Below are 13,377 nucleotides of genomic sequence, written 5' to 3'. Positions count from 1 at the left end.
ATTCCCGACATCCATTTAAATAAAACACAGAAAGGGGGGGTTTACAAAAAGGGTTCGAGAAGTCCCCAAATTAAAAACAAAACAAACTTAAATATGATGATAATTCAGTGAGAATTACTTATACACACGGACAAACTGTAACCAGTAACCTCGGACAGATAATTTGGCATACTTTTTACCTTGTAACAGTGAATATATAAAAAAAAAATGCAATCATGATCTTTATAAGAACACAGTGGCGTGTCAATACATCAATATATAGTTTCCCCCCCACCACCACCCTCTTTTCGCGGTGGCAAACAGCTGGAACACTGATGCCATGACGTGATCGAGGCTCTGTGGGAATAAAGCTGTGCATGATCTTCTCAGCATTTTGGAGCACGTTCCTTTCCTTACTGTTTGTTACATAACGACGTGTGATGAGTTTAAAGAAACAGAGCACACCCAGTTAGACTTTGAGTAATCGTCTGGTCAGTCATTCAGAGAATCAAGCTGTTTAATACTAGGAAACCCAAAACATATGATAACCAAAGGTCGTCAAAGGTTAACATCCGTGTTTCCTCGTCAGTTTCTATGAGGGCACATGGCTCTCGACAAACGCTCTAAATCTCTTTGCACGTCACATAAACGCGTGAATATTAAAGATAACCAGGAACGCTAACAGCGTCAGTTCAGCGTCCTTTCTTGGCCACATGTCAAAGTTTCACCAACAGATGAAGCAGCATGAGCTCTCCTCCTCAGCTGAACCGATGTAGGCTTGCTCTCGCGAGAACCCCTCACGCACCGGTTACGTCACACACCAGTGACACAAAAATCAGGGTTCAACAATAGAAAAACTTCACACCATTTTATAATTGTTAATAAATTCCCCGTTATGCCACGTAACCAAATTTAAACTTATTATTCCACATAAATTGATTATCCACCTGTGTGCTTACACATATATATTAGCTTACCTCGAGAATTTGGGGCAAGGAAGTGGTTTTATACAAAATTTCTACCCCTCTTAGTAGAATGTTTTATATAAATGAATTCCACATGATTCAACCATATTAATAAGGCAGAAACAGACATTAATCCTGAAAGAAAGAAGTGGCACGGTCTTTTCCCCCCCTCATCTGCTTTTCAGCCTCCCCCGAGCACAGCGCACAATAACGGCGAGCCAACAGGATCAAACCGGGTAGAGCCAGTCGTGCTGCCCTATCGTCACAAAGTAGGCGGAAGGCAGCGTGGCAGACACATCCCATGCGCAGTCAGCAACAGACGTATTCCCTACCAGCATCCAACCTTAACTGTCATACCATTAACCGCAGCAGATTTACTGTGAAATCTGGTTTCATTTGTTAATGCAAATAAATAAATGAAATATATCTGGGATGAAATCTGAAGTAAGGGACACACCAAGAGAGATGTTTCAATGGATTAAAGTAAGCGAGAAGGATACGTGAACTTCACATTATACACAGGTCATGTCCACGCGGTTGGTCTGCTCGCCGTTTAGGCACAGCTAATGAAATGAATACACTTAGGAACACACACACACACATATATATATATATATATTTCAAGAAAAATAAATACATCTATTTTATTTAACTATTGCAGCGCATTGTCTTAGGATAGAGAGCCCTCTGGTGGTAGATTAACACATTACATTCGATTAATTTATCTATCTATCTATCTATCTATCTATCTATCTATCTATCTATCTATCTATCTATCTATTTGTCTGTCTATCATCCAGATATACGGAGTAAAAGGGCAACAGTGTACAGCCGCTGCTCCTTCACAGTGCCCAGGCTCTGACAAAATATCCCATCAACCATTGCAATCAGCCCCATCATCCAGAGGAGTGCAGCAGTGAGTCGTTTATAAGCCCGGCGCTGATCACTCTCGCAGTGTCCATAAGGGAGCAAGAGTGTACAGTTGATGGAAAATACCATGATGTACTGTAACAGATAAAGCCGTTGTTCACAGTGATAAAGAAGCCTGGCTGGTGTTTTGAGTCTCAGAAGTGAGGTATATGTGACTACGATGACCTGGATGACTGAGAACCTTCACAGACATATATGTGACCGCACAGCTGATGGGCAATGTCTCAAACAAACATGTTGGGATGCTGGTAGAAAATCATTTGTGTAACTTGTAATCGCTGTGTATCTGCACTTATATACGCGTAACACAACGACATAGCAGCAGGAAACTGAAATTTGAATGAAAAGATGGCAAACATATAATTATGTATATATAGGTATAAAAGATTCCGTTTCAACAAATTGCTTTAACTGTTGTCCTCTCCAGGTGGGTGCGCTGTGCCTGCATGCAAGCCTTTCTCATACTCAACAAATTATCGGCATCCAGTCTAAACTGGGGAATACCTATCACAGATAAGACATGACCACAAAGCCCCAAATTTGTTTCTGGAGCAGAACAGCGTGATCTGAAGCGCCACTAAATGCAATTATCTAGCTCCTGCACTGCCACAAAGTAGACAGGGAAACATACTGAAGCATGTTTGCTTGTCTAAGATAATTTGGAGTTTTTTGGCGTGTGGAAGGTGCGGGCAGCCTCTTTCTTTAGTTGTATCCAACCGGAATGCAAGCGTCAAAGTCACTGGCGTGCTCCTGTATTAACGATAAGAACTGTATCCCACAATAACAGGCTCATTTAACAAATATACACGGCACAGTGGGCTTCTATTTTTAAAATCATATGTCTATTCTAATTATATGTTAGGCGTTTATTTTAGTCATAGCAGTGGTAGGCATGTCCTGGCGGAATCTCATTAATATTAAAACCGGGAACTAGTTAAATAGATCTGATTTCTTTCTTTTTTTTCCTATTGTGGTGCATGAATTTATCTTCAACGTGCTCCGGCTGGCGTTGGAAGTAGTTCCGGTGGTTTAGCAGCCGAGCGGAGCACTGAGACCCGGGATCTTTGCGTTGATGAGCGCAAATGCGAATAGCGGGTCGAGTCCTCCAGTCTTGACTTGTCGACTGACCACAGCAGCGGTCAGTTTGACGCCTGCAGAGCGCCGTGCGCACGCAGCCAGAGTGACAGCGCAAAGGCACCACAGGAGCTTTTTTTTATGTGTGTGTCTGTCTTCGAAGGGGATTTTCAAGTGCAGAACAGCGTCTGGAGCTGCTTGAAGCAGAGTGCACAAATTGAGCCGGTTCTCGTATTCGCGTGCGACGGTGAGTAGTCCGTTCACAAGAATGTTTGAATATGTTGCTCATTAGGATTTGTGACAAATGATCGCACAGCGGTGGTGCTCAAAGCCAGCGGTTTTTGTTTTGTTTTTGTTTTTTACTTAACGGCAGGCCATGACAAGTTCGCTGTCTGTGACAATATGAATGCATGCAAGCGTTGCATTGTGCCGTTATACCACGTCTGCTGGATAAAGTCAACTTCCCTAAGTTATTATCTCGATGCTACCGTCGGCACAGCCAGGCTGTCTGCTTACAAGACTGTTAGGAAAGTGGTGCTTAATGGAACAATTATCCAAGCAGTGAATTGTACGGGACGCGCAATACGCGGAGGACAGTGCCGGTCAGAGATTTAAAATAAAAGACTTTTGAAGTGATAACAGGGGAAGCATGAAGCCTCGCAGCAGAGGCTTACAGAAAGCTGAGCTCCACAGTGATGCAGTTGTCTATCCATAAAGCAGTTCAATTGCTTTATGTTTGATATATAAATATATATAATAGCGAATCAGCTATGCATTAACAAAACACATTAATCTTCTAGCTCACATAACAATGGAAGGAAAAAGTAGTATAAGGAAAAATGAGCCTTTTTCCTTGTAATTGGCATTGTTTAACAGCGTGAGGTATTTTATAAAAGTTTAGATTATATGAACACTGGCAGTGTGTCAGTAAGAAGCTGTCTGTCAGTGTTTGTAGATGCTGATGTCTTTGTTCGGTCGTGGATTTCAGAGCCTCTCCGTGTCAAGTTTAAGAGAATGTATTAAGGATATTTAATGTATATTGTATTAAGACTTAAAAAAAAAAAGACCTAACCCTGATATATACTTTATATATATTGAGAGGGAGAGTATGAATTTACTGAATACTTTAAAATAAATGATTTGAGCTACTTGAAGATATTAACAGTTTAGCTGATGCAGACACAGCTGCCCTTGAGCCATGCATGCAGATGACTTTTCTTTAGTTTTCCAGCGAGCTGAGTTTGGTGATGGTCCAGTTTTGCTCATTCACTGTGGATTTCTTTTCTATAGGCTGCCCATGAAGACACCATAGCTTTAACATCAAAGGTAACCGTCTAATACCGACAGGACTCTTTGTCTTACATTATGCTGCAGTATCTTTAGCTAGCCAGTACTATACAACTTCATCTCGCCAAAAATATTCAGACAAGGGGAGTTGGGGTTTGTGTGTGTGCGCGCGTGCTCGTGTGACAGACTGAGGAAGCGTTAGAGAGAGAAAGCCCTGCTCCTGATTTGGATGCGTCTCTAATTCCTATCAAGATGAGAGCTGTCTGAACAGATTTCTCTCATCATTATTTGCTCTGAGATTTACTTGTGCTTGTAAATGGTGTTGATTGAGGGTAATTTGGCTTTTTAATTGCTGAACAGCTGCCACACTCACTGCTGATTGCCATTGTAGACTTTCTCAGTAGATCACTCATAGACCCCTAAATGCCTCATTAAAACGTTATGCAGAATCTCATGAAACGTGGCGAGAAGGAACCCTTCATAATGTTTTACTGATTTGTGTTTTATCATCAGAAAGGTCGTTGTAATTATCGTCAATGTCAGCAAATGCAATGCCAAGAACCGAGTGTAGTAATGACTTTTTGAAAGTTGAATTAACGGGCTATTTGTGGATGCACTACAGGCGTTTCAGTCTCTTTGATAAAGATGAACTCCATATGCCAGTTTTCAAATCGTATCTGCCTGTCAAAATTTTGATGTTGTCTGTCTGCATATTCATTATGACTTGTAATATATTCTTTTTGCGTGACTTCACAAGACGTGTTGAGCAGCCAGGCTTTCTTCTCAGTGTCTGCCAAGAATGATTTGCCTCCCAATTAAAACGTGATGGAGTTTGAGACGCAGAACTTCCCACAAATTTGCGACAAAAGTGGGCTTTGTTAAGCAGTTTATATCTCTTAAGAAACCTACACTTGGTCTTTTTGCGTCACCCTGTTGAATTAAAAAAAGAAAGAAAGAAAAATTACAGTACACATACACACATCCTCAGCATTAAAGCTGCTGACAGAAAAAAGTGAATAACACTCATCGCAGTGCAGTATTGTGCTGGGAAACCTTGAGTCCTGGCACTCCTGGTGTTGACATTACTTTGACACATACCCCACACCTAAACATTGCTTCAGACCGACCACTGCGACACAGTGATGACTCTCCCTGACAGCAAGCGCTTCTCCCAGCAGCACAGTCGGCCCAGAGCACAACCCAATCCCAAATGGAGGTCCCAGTCCCATCAAGGGTGAGCGGGATGTTGGGGAGCAAATCATGGAGAGGCCCCACATCCGGCTGCGAGACATTACAGGGCAGCTCAAGAGATTCCGTGTCCAAAGTGGGCTGTTAAGTTGAATCCTGTCTCATCTTAACATTTTTATTTGAATCTTTTCATCCATTCCACCGAAAACCACCATCTGTGATGTACTCACTGCTCTGATTTCAACAGTTCAGTCACTGCTAACCAGTTCTTCCCATTTCATTTTTTCCCCTTACCATCAGGGTGATGATGTCGCTGTTGCGGCATCTTCGATATCATTCAGCTTCTCTAGTAAGTTTGTCCTGCGGTCAGATCTACTCCGACTCCACCATCTTAGACCGCAGCCGATGGTTCTCCTTGTTCTGCTGCGAGCTGGAGAGCCACACCAGCCAGAGTCTGCTGCAGGCGGAGAACTGCAAAGCAGAACAAGAACTACGATCGACAGCTGGAGTCAGAAGAGTTGGGAGTCTGTCAGTGGGATGAAACGCTCTCTGGAGAGGCAGTTAAATATACTGCTTCGATATTTATTTGTCAGAAAGCGGCAATTAAAGTGTTTGCGGAGAGGCACCTTATATGCGCTATTAATTAATAATGCATTAACAGAAAAAGAAAAGCCCCGCTGCTACTGCCACAAATAGAATCTGTGGGAAACGCTGTGTCGGGACAAGCGGCAACTTTACGCATGAGGCAGGTGGTTTTATTGTTCTTGCAGATTGGTGTAGAATCAATCCCAGCATCCTGGTGCCTGGGCGGTGCTCATATAGAGTTTTGCTTTATTGATTAAACCCAGCATGATCAGTGTTAGCACGCATTATTTCAGTCTTTTTTTTTCTCTTTTTTTTGCAGCTCATAAGTAAAATCCAATCTCTTTGACATGCTGTGGAAAAATATTTTGCCTGAATTTACAGCAGCATTGACGCCTGTAAGCAGACACACTGTGTGCTCGCCTTATTACACATGTGCTGTTAAAGACGGTCGGTGTTTAACCCTGGAAAGATCTGTTTGCTTAATGAAGAACTTAATAAGTAACAATATGCTTTTAGCAAACACAGACACCCACGCTCCTCTGTTACACAGATTGATCCCTGAGAGCCATCTTCCACTCTTTATCGTGGACACTTCCGCTAGAGGGGTTGTAATTTAGCTGCCTTGCTCGAAGATAGCGTGGCAGTAGCTATTAAAAGAGGTGAGGAGGTGGTCTTGTTTGGTTTAGCAAGAAAACCCTTTAATCTGCCTCTGTAATTACCAGGCCATTACTGCGTTACTAGGGCATCAGGTCACTTTAATTACCTCCGGTCAAATCAATAATCAACTGTTTAAATAATTAAAGTGATTGTTTAGATGACCCGATGTTACCCGTAGATATGAAAAGCGTCATGCCCTGGCTGCTATACATTGATTAGCCACAAGATTAAAACTGGGGTGACCACCACCCCACCACCCCATCAGCCTTGTACCTGAGCATCCTGCTTGATCTGATTTGGATCTGGGGAGCTTTGAAAGCCTCGGGGTCTCTGTGGTGTTCCTTGAGCCGCTTCTGAGCTCTTATGCCGATGTGGCGAGGCGTCATGTGCTGATGTGCTGTCTTTTGCTGTAGCAAAGGGGAGGGAGCATGGTCTGCAATCATTTTTAAGTGGGTGGCATATTTGAAAGTAACATACACATGAATGCAGGAACTGAGGTTTCCCAGCATTACGCTGCATTGTAATGAGATGATTATTAGTCATACTTGATAGCTGTTCATTTCCCCTTTTAGTTGTTTTTATGTTTTGGCTGATATACATATCTACGCAGATGATGTTTGGCAATCTAACGCGGCGGTCTCCGTCGTCTGGCTGGGAAGGCGATATTTTCGACAAGGCATTAGAGCAGACTTTCTCTCTTTTTAAGTCCCTCTAAGTTCCCTGAGTGCTCCCAGTCACTGTGATTTTTTGTCATGTCCCCAGGAAAGTACACATAATTTGAATTCGAATGTAGCAAATCCTTTTATCTTGTCAAAATCCTCTTTGATTCTGTTAGTAAAAGCATTGCTATGATTTGGAGGGGGAAAGAAAAAAGAAAGATAAGTAAAAGATAAGATAGGGGATGATCACTTTTAAAGGGCCGTCATTTGGATTGAACTCGCCAGCAGCGTTGCCTGCAAGACGAGAGATGCAAAGCTTCCACTGCTAACCTGATGTAAAGCTTGCATCTTGCACAAGCTGAGAGCGCTCTGCTACTCTGGTTAGGTTTTAATGAGTAACAATTGTTAGCCAATTTGCATGTAAAACAATGCAATTATAAACAAGCATCAAAAAGCTGTAATACTTCTAAAAATGTAAATGACTCTCCATTATAAAGTGCAACAAAACCTAAGCCATGCCTCCAAGCCAGGGCCTCTAGGTTTTTGGATGCTTGCTTCCATTATTAATGCTATTCACAAGCCAAACTTTTTTAGGTTGGTGCAGTTGGGCGCTTTAATCTATTTTTGCTGTAAATTAATGAATTTTTAAAGAGGACTAGTCCTCGCTGAATAGGGCTGGATGTGGGAATGTAGTTTGAGTCGTGGTGACGCAGTGCTATAGCCCTCTTTACTGTGCGAAGCGTGAGTTCACAAACAGCATCCCATCGCTCTCTCGGGACCTTTCGTTGGGGGATTTTTCCGAAATGCTGCACTCCTATGTTTTATTTATGACAAAATATGCCTTTTTAACTTTGCCGTTGTCAGAATCTGGAATTTTGATAGCTCTTTCCTAGTTGGTGCTAGTAAGTCTTCTGGGTCGCTAACTCCCTCTACCTTGGCAGATGTTTTCAGGTGTAATGTTCTGTGTGGGCTTAGCGAGTTAAATATTTTATTCTAGGCCTTGAGGGATTCAGTGGAACCTACTGATTTTTCTTGCCTTCTTTCAGTCAGGTTTTCTTTCAGACTTGAGAAAAACAGTGTGAGTCAGTAATGTTCTGTTTCAGTAGCGATGCCACCGGATTGACTCGGTTGACACGAGCCAGCCAGCAGGTTTCATACACACACACACACACACCCAGAGAAAAAAAATGATTAAAGTGTTGTTCTGTTATGGATAAATTATTATCCTTGGTATGAATGTATCCACTTTTTTTCTTCTTCTTCTTCTTTCTTTCAAACTTTCATTTTCCTGACCACTCTCTTCTTTAAAGACTCAATGTATCTCACTGTGTAACAGTGCGTTACATCGATGCCTCTCCAGGTCTCCTTTTAAAAACAAGTAGACAGTATCAAGTTATAATTGCTTAACCCAGCTCCATTGAGGGATAAGGAAACAGCCACTGCGAGGGCATCTGATTTGCCTTGATATCTCATAATTGAACCTTTTCAGGGGTGTGCTTTCTGTGCTGAAGCAGAAAGTAATTAAGATGTTCAATACGGGTTTTTTGGACCTTTTCCTTCTTCCTTTGAATGGCCCACACTTTGAGACATGACAGCGCTCAGTGTGCCTACAGACTTTTCTTTTGACACATTAGCCTTACCCTTGCCAAGGCAGTCCTTCCCAGAAACCCCCTCTGCTCTGCACGCTCCGGGTGGGTATTTTGTCATTACTTCATTTTCCTCTGAAAATATTTTGATGCCTCTTTCCTTTTGGCTCCCTCCTCCTCCCCCCAGCCCACCTCGCTTTCTCTCACCCATCCCCCGTCACTCCATTCAAAGTTCTCTATTAAAATGCAGAACTGTAAAGCCTCTCTCAGTCTAAAAGCCTGCTAGCAGCAGGGGACTGTTAGCTGTTAGTGATGCATACAGCTGAGTGAGTGCATCACAGCTACAAAGTCTAATGGGTGAATACATTCAATCACACACATACCCTCAACTCTTTTAAAGGGACAATGTTCACAGTCATGAAAGCTCTATCCACAGTGCAGAGAGTGATGCGTTTAAATTCTTAGGAGGAAAGAGATTTCTTGTTCATAAATGTCTAAATCCTTGCTTTTTTTAAAAAAAAAAATGCTTGTAATCTCTTCTTTAACTGCCAACTAATATATCACAACTGTCACACTAAGAAAGTTAATATTTTACATTCTTCTTTTTTTGTTCTTTGATGGGTGAAAGATAAGAAATCTAAAATATCTTGTTTTTTAAGCGTAATGCAAACCGCTTCTGTCTCTGAATATGCACAACCATACTGAAACCTTGTTTAATGAACCCGTGCCGTTTCTGTGTGATCCTCTGCCAGAATCTTCTCATTTCATCGCCACCTTTATTTCCTCTTCAACAACAGTCTCTTTGAAATAGATCTTGTCTGTATGTTGTTTTTGATGTTTCCTGAAGAGGGATGCAGAGTTCAGCCTTGTAAGGTTTTGACAAGTATCAGCAGGAATTGTGTTGTTTGCATCACTGCCCAGTCACCGCATTCGAAGTAGTGCAACAAGAAGAACCTTTTTTTTTTTTTGGGGGGGGGGGGGGCTTTTTCTATTGAAAAATTTTATGCCATCATCAAACGGCAGACATGAGTGAACTATATGGGGGGTTTTATTCAAGTATTTGAACCAAAGGAGCATTAGCAATACTCAAACTCTGCCACTGTACATCATTTTAGAAAGTATGCACTGCTTTTTCAACATAGAAAACCATGGACAATTACTTGTCATGAATAAACTGTCCTTTCTGATAACGTATTTGGCACTTTTTAATAGAGTCTAGCACTCAAACACGTATGCATTTGGTGTAGTATAGTGTATTTCTACAGAAGGCTGATGTCTCCCTGATCTGCAGAGATATACAGTGACTGAGATCTCTTTTCTCCAGTTATCACTTTTCTTCCTTGATCCCTGTTGTGAAACACAGTCGATATCATAAAATAAAAGGCACAGTGCTGAGGTTAGCTTAGTCACCGTGGGCCCAGTTGACTGAGCCAACTAGGTAATTGGTTGCGTCTACCCGCCCAGCAGGGCTCCTCTCCCCAGAAGCCAAGTCAAGTCTTCTCTCTGTGCTCTCTTCTATTACTCATCATCCCAACACCTCACTATGCTAGCGGTGTGAAGCTACACCGTGCCACCGTGCAGCCAGCCCACGCTCCCAAAACTTCTCAACAACAGCAGCCACGGCAGGTCGAGGCTTGTGGCAGGCTGATTTGCAGCTTGAGCCTCCTTTTTAATGAGGGGAAAATAAGTACTTGTTGTTCTGTGTCTTGTGTATCACCACCCCCTTCCCCACATACCCTGCACCACTGCAACTAGTAATGCTACATTCCCTTTAGCAAAAAAAAAAAAAGAAGAAGAAGAAGGTGCACTAATTAAGATAGCTTCCTGGGATTTCGAAGAGGGGGTTGGAAGAAGCTTCTCCCACAGTGGCAGGGCCTTGAGGAGGGGGACAGGGGTAGTTTTGTGCAAAAAGCCTCATCGGGCACATCTCTTCTGTCAGTGCCGCTTTCCTTGCACTAGTCCCCCCCCTCCACCCCTTGCCTGGGTTGTTTAGCTTGATGAGTCTGGTGCTAAATATGTATTTTTTTCCATGTGTAATTAAGCAGGGTTTTGCAGGAGCTGGGCATTTCACTTCTTTTTCTTCCTTGTATATTTTGCTCTCCAGGGGGATTGGTGAAAAGACAGACAGAGGGGTTTGTGTTCGTCTGTACGTTTGTGGTGGTAGGCAGGCTCATTGAAGTTCTCCCACCTTGATTATATACAGCATGAATGGAGACTGTGCGTGGGCCAGTGGGCTCTTTGTTGTTCAAGGACATTGGAAGGTTATTTCGCAGGATGTTGATAAAGGTTTGGCTGTAGATTTCTGTATTAGTAAGAGATTGAATTCATCCAACCATTATTAACTATTCAGACTCTGGGCCTCTGAGATTTACCTGTATCCCTTAGAGCGTATGTCGTTCGTTCTTGGTGCTCGCACGAAACAAGAAACTGATCTTGAATCAGAGCGAGGTTTGAATGCAGCATCTTCACTCCTGTGATGAGTAACAGTTACATGACATTCTCAGCCCAAAAGTGACAAATCTACAAATGTTCTGTGACTGATTGAAGTACAGAACAATTGGTGAGTAATTTCTCTTGGGTGTACCAAATGATTCCCTTTGTTTTGTCCTGAATCACGCTCAAAGTGCCCACTTCCAAAAAATAGTTCAGTCTCTGTGTAACAGAAGGTACAGTTTTAGGTCCAGTGTTGCTCTAAAAATAGCTTCGAAAATCAAATGTTGAGGGTTATTGAGGTTTCATTTTTTGGGTCTGCCTGGCAAGGACCTGAAACCCTGAGGGGGGAGGCAGTGGGGTGGTTGTGGACTTGACAGAAGAGTGAGACACGTCGAGAGTCGGAGAATTAGAACACCGAGTGTGTGTTTCCGTGCGTGTACGCGTGTCTGTGTGGAGGGGTAGTCAGAGAGGGGAAGGGGACGAGCCTTTCGGCTCCTCCAGAGGGTTGGAATTCCTCCCGAGCTGTTCCCCCCATTTGGCAGGCACTTGTGAAAACAATTCCCCAGCTTTTAGTCACTCGGCAGATCCAATTGCCATTTCCACTTTGGAGGGAATGAGAGTGCGAGGCAATCCAGATAGACAGAACACAGAGAGAAAAAGAGAGAAGAGTTTTAATCGGGTTGGACAGATGCCGAGGCCAGTTGAACGGTTGTGTGATATTAATATCTTATGAAGGATGTCTGGCAGTCCAAGCTCACCGTCTTGTGTGGTTTGTGTTTGTACGTTGCAGCAGCGGCCATTACAGAGGCTAAATGAAGATCTTGTGAACATGCACGAGGGACGAGCTCTACCTTTCACTTCGGTGACTTCCTCAGATGCTGTGGCCCAAAGAAAGATGGAAAGGAATGGGAAGAGTAAGAAACTTAACTCTTACCTAGTCCCCCATGCAGCTTTGCTTATCACTGTATAATTAATGCAATGAAACAATTTGATTAAAGTTTTTGTTTGTTTGTTTTTTTCATATCCATAGCTCACGGTGCATATCATATTTATTCACACTGTGACAGAACAAGTGAGCAACATGCCAAAATATTTAGTTTTCCATTATACAGCGCTGCACTGTATGCGGAGAATATTCTGCAAGTTAACATCTGTGTGTGTCTGCCAAGTGTTCTTTCTGCTCCAGCTAAAGGAGATGAATAGACATAGTAAATAAACCTCCTGCTCTTCTAGGCTTGAGCCAAGACTGCTGCACAGAACCCATTCAGTGAGCCAACAGGAGATCCTCCATACGCCAAGTCCCTGAGCCGTGCATCTTCCCTTTTGACCCCTGACCCCTGACAAGACAAACACTATGACCTCTGAGCTGGAGAGCAGCCTTACTTCAATGGACTGGCTTCCCCAGCTCGGCATGAGGGCAGCCATTCAGAAGGCCGACACGGGACACCACCATGGCCACCACCACCACGGGCACCACCACCACCACGGGCACCATCACGGGCACGGACCTGGCAAGAAAATGGTACATTTGGACCCAGGAACCACACTGGACCAAGAGGAAGCAGCACAGCACAGAGATGGTAAACCGCCCTACAGCTACGCCAGCCTCATCACCTTTGCTATCAACGGCTCACCGCGCAAACGGATGACCCTCAGCGAGATCTACCAGTGGATCTGCGACAACTTCCCTTACTACAGAGAGGCAGGCAGCGGATGGAAGGTAGGACAGGATATAAAAACTGTGTTTTGTTCTTGTTGTCTGCAGGTGAACTGGTTCTAATGTGAGTCTGATTTCAGAATGGGAATTTTTTTTCACAAATTATGATGGCTAACAGTTTTGTAATATTTTATTTATTCAATGATTTATTTAGGTCTGTCTTTCAGCATCTTTGTATGTCAAATTTATAGCGAAGCTGAAAGGATCCAAAAATGCTCCAGGTCTGATCATGTGGTACATCACCAGCCTAGTATAAAGATTAAACTGGGTGGTTCATCGAAGTGTACTTTATTTTAGCTTTTTCATTCATTCAAGAC

At 42.9% G+C, this 13,377-nt stretch overlaps 1 protein-coding gene across 8 annotated transcripts in view; it reads left to right on the top strand.

The window, feature by feature from the left end:
- The first annotated feature begins 2,556 nt into the window (after nucleotides 1–2,556).
- The window catches only part of LOC113013014 (forkhead box protein J3-like), a 69,452-nt gene continuing 58,631 nt past the window's right edge, over nucleotides 2,557–13,377 (top strand). For 2 of the 8 annotated variants that reach the window (XM_026153532.1, XM_026153528.1), the window contains exons 1-3: nucleotides 2,559–3,195; nucleotides 12,134–12,257; nucleotides 12,577–13,063. In XM_026153532.1, the coding sequence (XP_026009317.1) occupies nucleotides 12,698–13,063 (366 nt within the window). In that variant the 5' untranslated portion in view covers nucleotides 2,559–3,195; nucleotides 12,134–12,257; nucleotides 12,577–12,697. Of the gene's footprint in view, nucleotides 3,196–4,238; nucleotides 4,275–12,133; nucleotides 12,258–12,576; nucleotides 13,064–13,377 lie in introns of all 8 variants that reach the window. The other 6 variants (XM_026153531.1, XM_026153533.1, XM_026153529.1 and 3 more) reach the window with 5 other exon arrangements.

This window comes from Astatotilapia calliptera, chromosome 20 (genome assembly GCF_900246225.1).
Source record: "Astatotilapia calliptera chromosome 20, fAstCal1.2, whole genome shotgun sequence".
Taxonomy (NCBI): Eukaryota; Metazoa; Chordata; class Actinopteri; order Cichliformes; family Cichlidae; genus Astatotilapia; species Astatotilapia calliptera.
This window is presented reverse-complemented; position numbering and strand designations above follow the sequence as displayed.